This window comes from Tiliqua scincoides, chromosome 3, assembly GCF_035046505.1.
Source record: "Tiliqua scincoides isolate rTilSci1 chromosome 3, rTilSci1.hap2, whole genome shotgun sequence".
Classification (NCBI taxonomy): domain Eukaryota; kingdom Metazoa; phylum Chordata; class Lepidosauria; order Squamata; family Scincidae; genus Tiliqua; species Tiliqua scincoides.
Genome location: NC_089823.1, coordinates 24,294,312 through 24,307,694, shown reverse-complemented (window position 1 = coordinate 24,307,694; position 13,383 = coordinate 24,294,312). Strand labels below are relative to the sequence as shown.

Sequence of the window (13,383 nt, the reverse complement as noted above, 5' to 3'; positions counted from 1 at the left end):
GCAGGAAACTGCCTTTCCCTTATGTTGTCTCAACTTGAGAGAAGGGCAGTTTCATTCTCTCATTTCAGGATCACTCAAGGGCATAAACAGAGTAAGTGGAATGGTGGGAAAAATCACCTGCACTGTTTACATTGTTTTTCTCTTTTGGGGGGGGGGGCAGCCGTGGTGGCAGCCAAATGCATATATTTGAACTTGCACAAGCAGTGTGAAAGATGTGGGTTGATTGTATGTACAGCAATCTGGATAAGGCATATATTCTAGGTGAATTAAGACAAATAAGAGAAACACCACCTGTTGCAGCTGTACTTGCATTTGGGAAAAGTGTCCCTCCCAAACCAGCCAAGGCACCTCCCAGGGAAAGTCCTGTGGATACAGTTGTGGTTGGGGGAGCTGTGCCGCCCAAGTTTAATGTAAAACCAGAAGACCCTAAGTTTTAAACAAAGATTAAGATAAAATAATTCAAATACATTAAAAAACAGTAACAGCTATATAAATATCTGCTAAATCATCTAGTCTTAAGAAAGCAATGAAAGAAAGGCATTAGGGAAATGACCTCCAGAAATTCTTCCTGATGTTAGAAGCATAAAATTTCTAGAAATTTTGAAGCAGTGAATTGACAAAAAAAGTCTCTCTCGCACCCCCCCCAATATTTTCTTATTAAATCTAACCATACTTCAAAACTCTGAGAACATAAAATGCATTACGTATAAGCCCATTAAATTAGCCACCAAAACCTTGTCATTTATACCAATATCGCCTTGAAAAATACTGCTTTCAATTTCAAACTCATTTTTATCTTTACGCACAGTCTGAAACAAGTTTCTCCACTATTTAACCTATTCACTTGTTTCTTGATTTGGAATTTCCAAATATAAGCTACAGTCAAGGGAGGACTCGAAAGCATGTGAAAGAATATGCCTGCTGTATACAGGAATTGTAATTACCCAATACTGTTGATGGTTTTATACATATTGGAATGTATACATATTTTGAGGGTGTAAAGGGCAGACAAAATAGTGTTTTAAAACTGCCTTAGAAACATTTCACAAATCATTCCAAAATATTTTCCATGTAAAAGAGATACTATGTTTCCCCATCACTTTTTCCAGACCTTCATCGTTCTAGTGTGTTACCCTGTTACTCACTTATTCGCTGAGACATCCAAAAGACTCAAGAAGGGCTGGAAATAGAAGATACCCCAAAATCACCACATCTAGGTTTCACCCCATCCATCGCAGTCCAGATTGCCTAAATAAGGTTTATGGCATGTCTCCAAGACATTCAAATAATCTCATGACGCAAGAGTTCCATAACTGGGCTGAATCTACACTATAATACCCCTATATGGGCCTTTTGACCTGAACCCACAAGCATATACAGCCTTGTGAGGAGTTGTGCAGGTCCCACTGCCATTTCTGCATTGATGGCAGGGATTCACAAGGGTCCTAGAAAGCTCTCTCAGGGATGGGACAAGTCCTTATTTCAGGATCCTCTATAATCCAGTTTTATAATAGCTTTTAATGAAGACCAAGGTTGCTGGCTCTCTACTCAACTATAGAACGCTGCTTTAGTTACAGCAGTAACAAGTCTTCTCTATCGTGAACCATGTTCTCAAGTTTATTCACTTTAATAAGTTCTGCTATTACCACTGAAAGTAGTGGGTTTAGAAAAGAAAGACTATTAGTGGCAGTACACAAGACCAGCTGAGATGCTAATTATTTTCACTTTGAACACACTGTGTCCACTCAAACATCTTAGAGAAATCCTCTTGGCCAACATTATCAGAACAACATTGATCCATCTGCCTAAACAGTTATTGCTAAAGTATGAACACTTAAGGACAATTATGTTTCCGCATCTGCAAACACAAGGAAATGCAAACAGAAAGAAAGTCGGATACAAAATTATTAGTCTTACCTGCTGCAGGTGCTGATGTGAGGGCAGAAGAAAGTGATAGACCAGCAGAGGTAGATGTGATAGGCAAAGCAAATGGTGTGGCTGATCCTGCAGGTTTGTTGAAACCTAAACTAAAACCAGTGGTTGTGGCAGAAGTAGTAGCAGGTACACCTGTAAAAGAACAATGCACAAAAAGAGCATATATCTGTTTTGATATCTGATGTCCATTCTTGCTGCCCATCCAAACTATATGCTCTCTAGGGTTCATTATAGAAGATATAGGCAACTGAATTCCATACCAGCAGCTCCATTTAAGACTATTCTAATTCTGGAGATTACCATTGCACAACTGATAGTCAAGTCTCACTCACTGAAGGGTCACAGACAGCCACACACACATAGCCATTACTGCAGCATGAGCATTCAAATGCATACCCCAGCTACAAATCTGCTTTTCATGAAGCATTAACCCAAATAGGGCATGTTAACCCAATTTTAACACCTATCAGTAAATCCCCCTTAGGAGAGAACAAGACATCCAAAGACAAAGCAGTTGAAGAAAGGGGAAGACCAAGAGTATGAAGATATTAACTTGAGAGAATGATAAGCGGGACAGACAAAAAGCCTGAAGGAAGTACAGGAGACAGACTTGAGAAAAGAAGCAGGAAGGTGAAGAGGAAAATGCCACAAGAGTCTTGATACACAAGCAGCAGTTGGCAGGAAGGACAAGCAAGAGTTCTGAAGGCTAAGAAGGTCAAGAGAAGCTGAATTTCACAATTATTTTAATCAGACAAATCATTTTTACAGTCTCCAGTGTGTCATCACCTATAAATTACTTTCAAACTTAGGTTCTTAACCTTTTTAAAAAATATTCTCAGGAGTTAATCTACATAAGAACAAATATTAGTCTAGTAATTGAATTTTTTCTTAATTTGGTACCCACAAAATATCAGAAACAAATAAAAGATCTTGTTTGTCATTTGCTCCAGTGGGCAACTGTGCAGGACTGCCAACCACTACAAATTGCCATTATCCTTACTGGTGCCCCATGAAGATATGCATGGTATTTAACAGGGACTAAAAAATGACCCTGTTGTAGTGTAACCCACATCTTGTGATCCTCCACTTTATTATGATTAACACCAACACAGCCATAATATATCTGTTCTGCTGCAGTTACAGTCAGGATTTATCAAGCACAAATCCAAATCCAAACAATTGCCCATCATTTGGGAATGTTAACCCATTTTTGCCCAGTCCACAGGTATACACATTTGGTCCCTGTTGCATATATGCAACGTTGGGCAGAAATGGCTTAATGTAACTGTGAGCCTTTTTAAGGAAAAGTGTTGAATATACAGTGCTTACTTAGTGTTAATCCTGTAGCAATGGTTGTTGCTGTTCCTGTAGCACAAAATAAAACTGAGTTTAAAACACACTTCTATTGCCAACTGCCTTACAATCATATCACTACCTGCAAAATACTGTATTAAAATTATCCAGGAGCACTCCTGCAATGTTATACAGCCTGGGATGAGTTTTTAAAAATAATATTTCAAAATTCTTGAGAAGCGAGTAAGTCTTTGTACAATGGTGGCCAATAAATCAAGCCCCAGGTATGAGATAGCATGCACAAGACACGAGGCACTATAGTACATATGTGGCTTTGCATAGTCTCAGCCAGAAAGCAGGCAGCATGGACCCAATGTCATAAACCAGGACTATAAGCCATCCTGATCTTATCTACAGGGTGGCCACAATGTCTTTAAGCAGGCATAAATGGCTTCAATCCCAGTTCCACACAACCTCACACACAGGGATTTTGTGGCCACCCTGTAAATGAGTCAAACGCTGACTGCCTATGCATCATTTGACAACACCGCTGTTGAATACAACCTATTCACATTTCAATATTAACATTGTATATAGTATCATCAATGTATGCAAATTTTAAACAGAACAAGGACAGGTCCCTGCCACATTGGGATTACAATCTAGAGCAGTGATTTTCAACCAGTGTGCCATGGCACACTGGTGTGCCATGAATGGTCTGCAAGTGTGCCACGGGAATTTGGGAGAAGGGTCAATTATTATTAGGGGCATTGGGGGATGTTAGCCCCCCACCAGTAGTGTTGTGTGCCTTGTCAATTATCAAAAAGCTGATAGTGTGCCTTGACAATATTAGCACCTTGTCAGTGTGCCCCAAGATGAAAAAGGCTGAAAACCATTGATCTAGAAAAATGGAAAAACAGTGGAAGGGAAAGGGAACAGAAACAGGAGAAGGATATGCAATAATTTTAAGAGGGAAAGATTGCAGCACAATCCTATGAGTATCTACTCAGATGTAGGACCCACTGAGTTCAATGGAAGCTAATCTCAGGTAAACAAGTATAGTAGGAGTTCCCAAGTATGCATCATGACACCTTAGGGTGTCACAACACACTCACAAAAGGTGCTATAGGATGTCCCCAGTGGCCCCTTCTTGCTGTTCCCCCAGGCGCCATCATCTTGGATCTCAAAAAATCTCATGAGATTTGGACACTGCCAACTTGGGTCTTGCAAGATCCAAGAAGGCATTGCCTGGCTGAGCCAGGAAGAAGAAACTGCAGGGGCATCATGATCCAAGCAAGTTTGGGAACTACTGATGTATAGGATTGCAGCCTAAAGCATTATGCCAAAGGATGCATAGAAAAAGCTACAGAACAGTTTAGCCATACACTGCTGCGGAGAATAGTTAGTTATCAGTATGAGCAACAAGTTACGTAGGAAGACAACATCATAACAAGTATAGCCAAGCCCCCCATATCCACTGACTATTATCTATTACCACAGTTAACAGATATCCATAGTTCACAAATCCCTCCCCCCATCACACTCATCTCATCTATTTCTGTATTGTTTGCCAACTTCCAAACTGCTTCCTCTCTGTGCCTGCTTGTTAGCTATTACACTCCAAGTACAAAGAGGAAGCAGTTTGGAGGACTTGCACAAAGCAATGATAAGTATAGGGTTCACTGCTATCCACTGCTTGGGTATCCGCAGTAGCAGCAGGAACATATTCCCCACAGATATGAGGGTGGGGATGACTATATTCTGTTATTTTGGTTCATCTACATCAGCTAAAAAAATCTATCAATTGATAAAGATTTAATGCAATGGTTAAGTATGCCAAGAACAGACACTTCCAGATGCACTGATTTAAAACTGCTTTGTTCACAATTGGATACATAAGATATAGTTTGTTACTGTATATGAAAGTAGCAAATTTTCACCATGCTGGTTGAAATAACACAGTAAATGGCAGTACTATTCTATGAAGTTAGTCCAGTTCACTGTTTGTCTTCCATTTTGCAATCATCATTAACTCATATCAGTTCTCAATTCAACATACTCATTTTAATGGAACAGAAATGGAGCAAATATATTTTACCTGTATTAGTCCCTCCTAATGTAAAACCAGTAGTAGGTTTTGAGCTAAAAAGTCCAGCTCCAAAGCCGACAGAAGCTGTTGTGGTTGGAGCAGCTGCTGAGGCCAACGTTCCAAAGTTAAGCCCTCCTGTTGAACTAAATTGCAAGATAAAACATCAGATCAAGTTAACTCACATGTTCAATTTTTTTATCATAATGTTTCTACAGAACAGTTTGAAACCAAGATAAGCCACTAGCATAAACTCTCAGGGATAGTTTGAACCGCAGTAAGTTCTTGCAGGGGCGGGGGAAGGCTGTGAAGCAATCCCCAGGATTGAGTTGCTAAGGGGGGGGCGCAGGGACTGGGATGCACTCATCAGTGCCTGCAGCAGCCTGTCGGGGGTGTGGGGAGCCCTGCGTGAGTGTCTGCAGGGCTCCCCACAGCTTAAAAAGTGAAAGTGGAGTGATCGTGCTCCACTTCCACAAAACTAGTTTGAAAAGACCTGCACCAATATTTTACTTCCTTTAAAATAAAATGTTTTGTGGTGAAAAAAGTCAGAGCTTCAATTGACCATTCAAGTGAAAAAATTGCCCAGGAGCAACACATTAATACTATGAAGTCATATATTCATTATTCCTATACAGTAAGGAATATTCCTATACAGTAAATCACTATTACCCTTGTTTTGAGGGGCTGGCACATTGATGCCACTTGCAAGGGAAGAATGGTGGGAGACAAGTACACCTTCTCTCTTGCTTGTGAATTTGGCTTCCCAGATGCAGTTGTTGGCCACGGTCAGAAACAGAATGCTGGACTAGATGGCCCTTTGGCTTGATCCAACAGGGCATTTCTTATGTCCAAGACATCCAACTTAAGTTGAAATTAAATACTGCCCTAACTTAAGCTGCCCAAGTACTGTAGCTCTTCAGGGACCACAAAAGTATATAGAGGGGGGCCTCATACCCGCAGACCAAGTTTACAGGGCCACCCTGCATGTGCCCCATCCAGGGGGGCGGGCAAGGGCTTCCCCAGGGCTCTCAATAAGGCATTGAAAACATCACTCCCTTTACAGAAAAACCAGAAGTAGTGTTTTTACTGCTGGGCTCAGAGGACCCTCCAGAGTCCCCCTGGTATTTGCAGTTTCAGTTAGCCATGGGGAGGGGGTACCAGAACAGAACCATCGCAGATACTGGGGCATGAAAGTATTCACAAAATGCTCAACTATTCCCACATTAGTATGCCAATTGCTCTTAAAACCTTTAAATTAAAACTTTAAAAATGATCAGATGAACTGAACCACAAGAAAAGAAAACCACATCAGCCTTTGAAAAATCACAATGCATTCACTCATATTGGTTCCCTATTTCCACTGTCCTTTCTTATTTTTAATCTTGTGAATGATTTGAGACAAAAACATAGATATGGGGTTCTAAAATGAAACAAAGAAGTTTCCACGACAGTTGGTGTCTTTTGTTCCAGCACATGAATCACTAATTACAGAAAACTCATTAAATGCTTCCGAATGGAATGTTTCAAGGTTGAGAAACTAGGTGTGCCCCCAGCATCAATACAATGGCTTATAGAATAATCCTAAACATGTTTACCTGGGAATATGCTCCAGTGAACAAAGATGAACTTACTTCTGAGTAAACATGCTTAGGATTGCAGCCTTAAAACAGTAAATTTGAAGTATTATAAAATGGTGTAGAGGCTCATGAAGCTAAATGTGCAACAACCAAACAGAAGGTTACTATAATCACAACTTAGAAATGTGCAAGCGTAGCACAGACAACTAGAACTTGATCACTGTTCTCACTATGACCTTCTAAGTTTATTTGAAGATTTTTCACTTTTCTGACATACACAGCACCATCTGTGTTCGATACATCAAGAAAACATTCATGTATGTAAATTAGTGCATTCTAATGAAACCCCCCCCCCCATCATACTGCTTATTAACTCCCAGCTGTACACATTTGATCCCTGCTGCATGTATGCATGCAATGTTGTGCAGAAATGGTTTCCAAGGAAAAAACAGGTAGTCAAGTCGACAACATGGTCCATGACCAAGGATGAAAAGATGGTGACTTGCTTGCCAAAACCACTCATGAAAATGAACTACAATTTGGACTGGGGATTCCCAACACATAACATATTGTTTCAACTCTGTTTCAATTCTGCTACATCAAGTCAATAACATTACTCAACACAAATGAAATTATACAGTACTTGTGTCTGGAAACTTACAAAACACAGCCAGATACTACTAATTCAGATACTGATCTGAAATACCCACCAACAAATTATGTCCAAACAAATAAGCATATAATTGGGGGGGGGGGGGAATAGAAAAAGAGAAGCAGGAAGTTCCACTTCAATAGCTTAATAGTAAACTAAAAAGGTGTCACAAAAGAATAGAGGTCAGTCCACCCTAACTACACTCCTAGGGCGTACCACTTGACACTCATTGCAGATCTCTCCCAATAGCTGAGATTACATGGTTATTGCAACGAAAGGACCTTTAGCAACTTTATACACAAGGCAATTATCTTGAATATAAACTCTGTTGTTTTAGAGTCACAGTTTTAGTTTCATTTTTGACAATGAAAATCACAAAACAGTTTATTTATTGAAAAAATAAATGAATAAATTGTTCCTTGTCCCAAAACGATTGGCAGTGTTTCTCAAAGTTTGTCCCCTACTGTACCACTTCACATCATGGAAGTACAATCAAAAGTAACTGGTGATGCTATCACCAGTTACTTCCAGATTGGAAGGCCAGATGCAATGCGACAAACACCAGTAAGAGGCTCAGGGCAGATGGGAGGATTTTTGAGCACATGAAAATTGCACACTGGAGCTCTGCCTGCAGAGCTGAGCCTCCTACTGAAGTCTGTTGCACTGTGTTGCCAGGTTTGCTGCTAGGCAGCAGGGGTCCGGGTACCACTGTGAGCACCATCAGACACCATCTCAAGTACCACTACTGGAGAAACACTGGTCTAAATAGGTTAAGGAGAAAGCAGGTTGCTCTATTTAAATTCCTAAAAAGTGCACACCTTGGATAAATCTTTGTACAGAAAAGGCGGGATATAAATAAAAGTGCCAGGTTTTGTGGCTTTTGTCTTTGCCATGGGGCCCCTTTTCTGCTTAGGTGGGTTTTCTCCGGCAACAAACAGTATACTCAACCTTGGGGTCTGAACCCCAATGGGGTTGCAAAGCCTCAGTTGTGGGGTCTTACAGGAATGAAAAAGGTTGAAGACCACTGGACTAGAGCAGCATTTCTCAGCCAGAGGTACAGGTATCACCACTGCTACTTAAGGTGGTGTCTGGTGGTACTCATGGGACCCCTAGACACCTGCCGCTTGGTAGCAAGACCAAAAATGTGACACAACAGTAGTAGGAGGCTCCAAAGCAGGCTTTTCTGCACTCAAAAAAGCCCTACCGTCCACCCTGAGCCTCTTACTGGTTTGTCATGTTGCATCTGGCCTCCAAACCCCAAAAAAACTTGTAATGATGTCATCGCTAGTTATTTTTGGTGATACTTTTAAAATGTAGACAATTTGAAGGGGTACAGCAGGCGACAACCATTGAGAAACACTGGACTAGAACAGCAACAGGTAGAGAAGGAGGCATCTGGTGCACCTCTTCAGCTACCAGGAGGTTATGTCCCAGTCCTGCTCAGATTCTTAGCAATGACGCTAAAATAGCTGTCACAAGTGCCAGGCTGTCTGGTAACTTTTTCTGTTCTAATAATAAGAATATATGGTAACAGTGAACAGTGCCAGGAGGGTATTACAGGGACAGGGGTGGGTGGAAGGGTGCTGGGAGAGGGACAGGATCAACAGCAGCAGAGTCCCCAGTCTCATACTTGAGAGCCCAATCTTGAGCATGTCTACTCAGAAGTAAACCCCACTGTAGCCAATTGGAATTACTCACAGGTAAGTATGGATAGGATTGCAGCCTTTATTTATTTATTTGGGATGAAGCACAAAAAAGGTTGCAGATGATTGAAAGAAACAGAAACAGGTTCCCCCCTTGGAGGCTGCCCCCATAGCTGCTCCAAGGCTGCACTGCTATCCACACTTACCTGGGAGTAATTCCCACTGACTGTAATTGTGCTTCCTTCTGAGTAGACATGCACAGGATTGGGCTCTGAGGCTGCAGTCCTATCCACACTTACCTGGGAGTAAGCCCCACTGACTATCATGGGGCTTACTTCTGAGTAGGTAAACATAGGATGGGGCTCTGAGGCTGCAGCCCCATCCACCTACCTGGGAGTGAGCCCCACTGACTATCATGGGGCTTACTCTGAGTAGACAGGCATAGGCTTGGCTGAGGCTGCAGTCCTGCCCACGTTTACCCGGGAGGAAGCTCCACTGACTGCAATGGGGCTTACTTCCGAGCAGAGAGGCTCGGGCTCCAAGGCCAAAGGCTCCCCGACTGACCTCTGGGTGGGTCCGAAAGAGAAGCCCCCTCCGCCGCCGCCTCCTCCTCCTCCAGTGCCCGCGGCGGCAGCCGTGGCGGACGCCAGAGTGCCGGCCCCGAAGGAGAAGCCCGCCGACATGGCGGCGGAGGCCAGAAGGGCCTCGGTGGCTCTCCCGGGCAGGGACTTCAAGCGGCGCCACTGGTGACGCCGAAGAAAGGCCGCCCGTCACGCCTCCCCTCCCCTGCGCGCGCTGCGGCGCAGTGCACCACGGGAGAGGCCCCTCCCTCTCACCCCCGCTCCTCTCTGAAGTACAGCAGCCTGTACTGAAGTACAGTACCCTGCCCACGCTTTCCTGGGGGTAAGCCCCACTGACTAGAGTGGGGCTTACTCCTGAGTAGATGTGCATAGGCTTGGGCTCTCAGGCTGCACGGCTGACCGTACTTTCCTGGGAGTAAGCTCCATTGATTCTAATGGGGCTTACTTCTGAGTAGACGTGCATAGGCTTGGGCTTAAAAGAATGTACATAGTAGCTGGTCAGAAGTACAGGTCTGTCACATTTCCCCATATGCAGTCACAGGCCCTGGTAGCATCAAGTCTAAAAATAAAATATTGAACAGAATGGGGACCCACCTGAAATTGGCTCATGACCCACCTAGCGGGTCCCGACCCACAGTTTGAGAAACACTGCTCTGGGGCATTCTGAGAAAGCACAAAGCACCTCAGGAGGTGGCGCAAGTCCAAGGAGACCCATAGGGGCAAGGGCGCTGTACCCAGAGGTAAGGGCCTCCAGTTCAGCATCAGAACCATATATAATCCCTGGCCATGTTTTTGTGGTGAGGCTTTTTACCTGACTCCATTGTTGATTTTAGAGCCTCCCCTCCAGAGAAATCCCAGGTCACAGACATTTTTCCTCATTGGCTCCTTTATCAGGCTTTCTCTTCTACAAGCAGTGTCATCTGACTGTAGAATTCAGGTTTAACTGTGAAATGCTGAGGCAGATGGAGCCAACAGTGTCACTGGATCCTTGTTCAGTGAACTATTATGACAAACATCATCCTGTCCCAGGCTCCTTGTTGCTTGCAGTAGGTTTTCTTGATTGGCCAGCTGGATTGTGATGTCACAGGTATTCCATTTTACCAATCAGTATCAGCCAGCAATATGACAACACAAAATTAAACATGCTGAGAATACATGCTGGAAATGAGTTTACATTTCTGTGATCCATAAAAACTGTACATAGTAACAGAAAACTGTACATCTGTACAGGTACTATGTAGTTTTATAGTTATACAACTATTGCACAGGCCTACAAAATTGAGGGTCAGAAAAGTTTTTCCCAAACTTTATGGTGGTTTGATATGAATTTGGGGTGCCGATTCCAAAAATGGCATCCGTTTTGCCCAATCATGTTTAGTTTTGGAGATACAGTATAGCCCCATTAGTGAATGGTTCAAGCAGCTTCCTCATGAAGCCATGGTGTAGACTTCCTCATCAGGAAGCTGCTTGAACCATTCACTAAAGGGGCTATGCCATGTCTCCAAAACTAGACATGATGGGGCAAAACGGATCTTGGTATGTTCCATCAGCTTCTTGGTGGACCAGACTCTCTTTGTGAGTCTGGTAAATGTGGTAGCTGCTTTACCGATGTGTTTGTTTAGCTCGGTATCCAGAGAAAGAGTGTCGGAGATCGTTGAACCAAGGTACACAAAGTCATGGACCAGCTCATGCACAGAGATTGCAATGCAGGGAGGTAAGTCCACATCCTGAACCATGACCTGTGTTTTCTTCAGGCTGATTGTCAGTCCAAAGTCTTTGCAGGCCTTGCTAAAACAGTTCATGAGCTGCTGGAGATCTTTGGCAGAGTGGGCGGTGACAGCTGCATCATCGGCAAAGAGGAAGTCATGCAGACATTTCAGCTAGACTTTGGACTTTGCTCTCAGTCTGGAGAGGTTGAAGAGCTTTCCTTCTGATCTGGTCCAGAGATAGATGTAGTTCCAAAGGCCTGCTTCAGCAAGACAGCGAAGAAAATCCCAAACAAGGTCAGCGTGAGAACACAGCCCTGCTTCACTCCGCTTCGGATGTCAAAGGGGTCTGATGCGGAGCCATCAAAGACTACAGTGCCCTTCATGTCCTCGTGGAAAGACCTGATGATGCTGAGGAGTCTGGGAGATCTTGGGGAGAATCTTGAAGAGGCCATCCCAGCCGACCAGGTCAAAAGCCTTTGTGAGATCTATGAAGGCTATAAAGAGTGGCTGTTGTTCTTTGCATTTCTTCTGCAGCTGTCTAAGGGAGAATACCATATCGGTGGTGGACCTGTTGGTTCGGAATCCACACTGCGATTCTGGATAAATGCTCTCTGCAAGTACCTGGAGCCTCTTCAGTGCAACTCAGGCAAACAGCTTTCCAGCAACGCTAAGGAGAGAGATGCCGCGGTAGTTATTGCAGTCACCCCTGTCGCCTTTGTTCTAGTACAGCGTGAGGATGTTTGCATCCCTCATGTCCTGAGGTACTCCACCTTCTCTCCAGCAGAGGCAGAGGATTTCATGCAGCTCAGTGGTGATGATCTCTTTGCAGCACTTTAGGACTTCAGCAGGGATGCTGTCTTTCCCAGGTGCCTTGCCAGAGGCGAGGGAGTCCAAGGCCACGTGAAGTTCTGCTAGGGTTAAGAACATAAGAACATAAGAACAGCCCCACTGGATCAGGCCATAGGCCCATCTAGTCCAGCTTCCTGTATCTCACAGCGGCCCACCAAATGCCCCAGGGAGCACACCAGATAACAAGAGACCTCATCCTGGTGCCCTCCCCTACATCTGGCATTCTGACTTAACCCATTCCTAAAATCAGGAGGTTGCGCATACACATCATGGCTTGTACCCCATAATGGATTTTTCCTCCAGAAACTCGTCCAATCCCCTTTTAAAGGCGTCTAGGCTAGACGCCAGCACCACATCCTGTGGCAAGGAGTTCCACAGACCGACCACGCGCTGAGTAAAGAAATATTTTCTTTTGTCTGTCCTAACCCGCCCAACACTCAATTTTAGTGGATGTCCCCTGGTTCTGGTATTATGTGAGAGTGTAAAGAGCATCTCCCTATCCACTCTGTCCATCCCCTGCATAATTTTGTATGTCTCAATCATGTCCCCCCTCAAGCGTCTCTTTTCTAGGCTGAAGAGGCCCAAACGCCGTAGCCTTTCCTCATAAGGAAGGTGCCCCAGCCCCGTAATCATCTTAGTCGCTCTCTTTTGCACCTTTTCCATTTCCACTATGTCTTTTTTGAGATGCGGCGACCAGAACTGGACACAATACTCCAGGTGTGGCCTTACCATCGATTTGTACAACGGCATTATAATACTAACCGTTTTGTTCTCAATACCCTTCCTAATGATCCCAAGCATAGAATTGGCCTTCTTCACTGCCACCGCACATTGGGTCGACACTTTCATCGACCTGTCCACCACCACCCCAAGATCTCTCTCCTGATCTGTCACAGACAGCTCAGAACCCATCAGCCTATATCTAAAGTTTTGATTTTTTGCCCCAATGTGCATGACTTTACACTTACTGACATTGAAGCGCATCTGCCATTTTGCTGCCCATTCTGCCAGTCTGGAGAGATCCTTCTGGAGCTCCTCACAATCACTTCTGGTCTTTA

General features: G+C 43.8%; 1 protein-coding gene across 2 annotated transcripts in view; it reads right to left on the bottom strand.

Moving 5' to 3' along the window:
- NUP58 (nucleoporin 58) overlaps positions 1-9,941 on the bottom strand; it is a 34,993-nt gene extending 25,052 nt beyond the window's left edge. Inside the window, exons 1-5 of one of the 2 annotated variants that reach the window (XM_066619745.1) lie at positions 9,751-9,941; positions 5,327-5,460; positions 3,265-3,300; positions 1,918-2,067; positions 292-426 (exon numbers count right to left, since the gene is read on the bottom strand). In XM_066619745.1, coding sequence (XP_066475842.1) covers positions 292-426; positions 1,918-2,067; positions 3,265-3,300; positions 5,327-5,460; positions 9,751-9,869 — 574 coding nt within the window. In that variant the 5' untranslated portion in view covers positions 9,870-9,941. The remainder of the gene's footprint in view (positions 1-291; positions 427-1,917; positions 2,068-3,264; positions 3,301-5,326; positions 5,461-9,750) is intronic. The other variant, XM_066619746.1, reaches the window with a different exon arrangement.
- Positions 9,942-13,383: the final 3,442 nt, after the last annotated feature.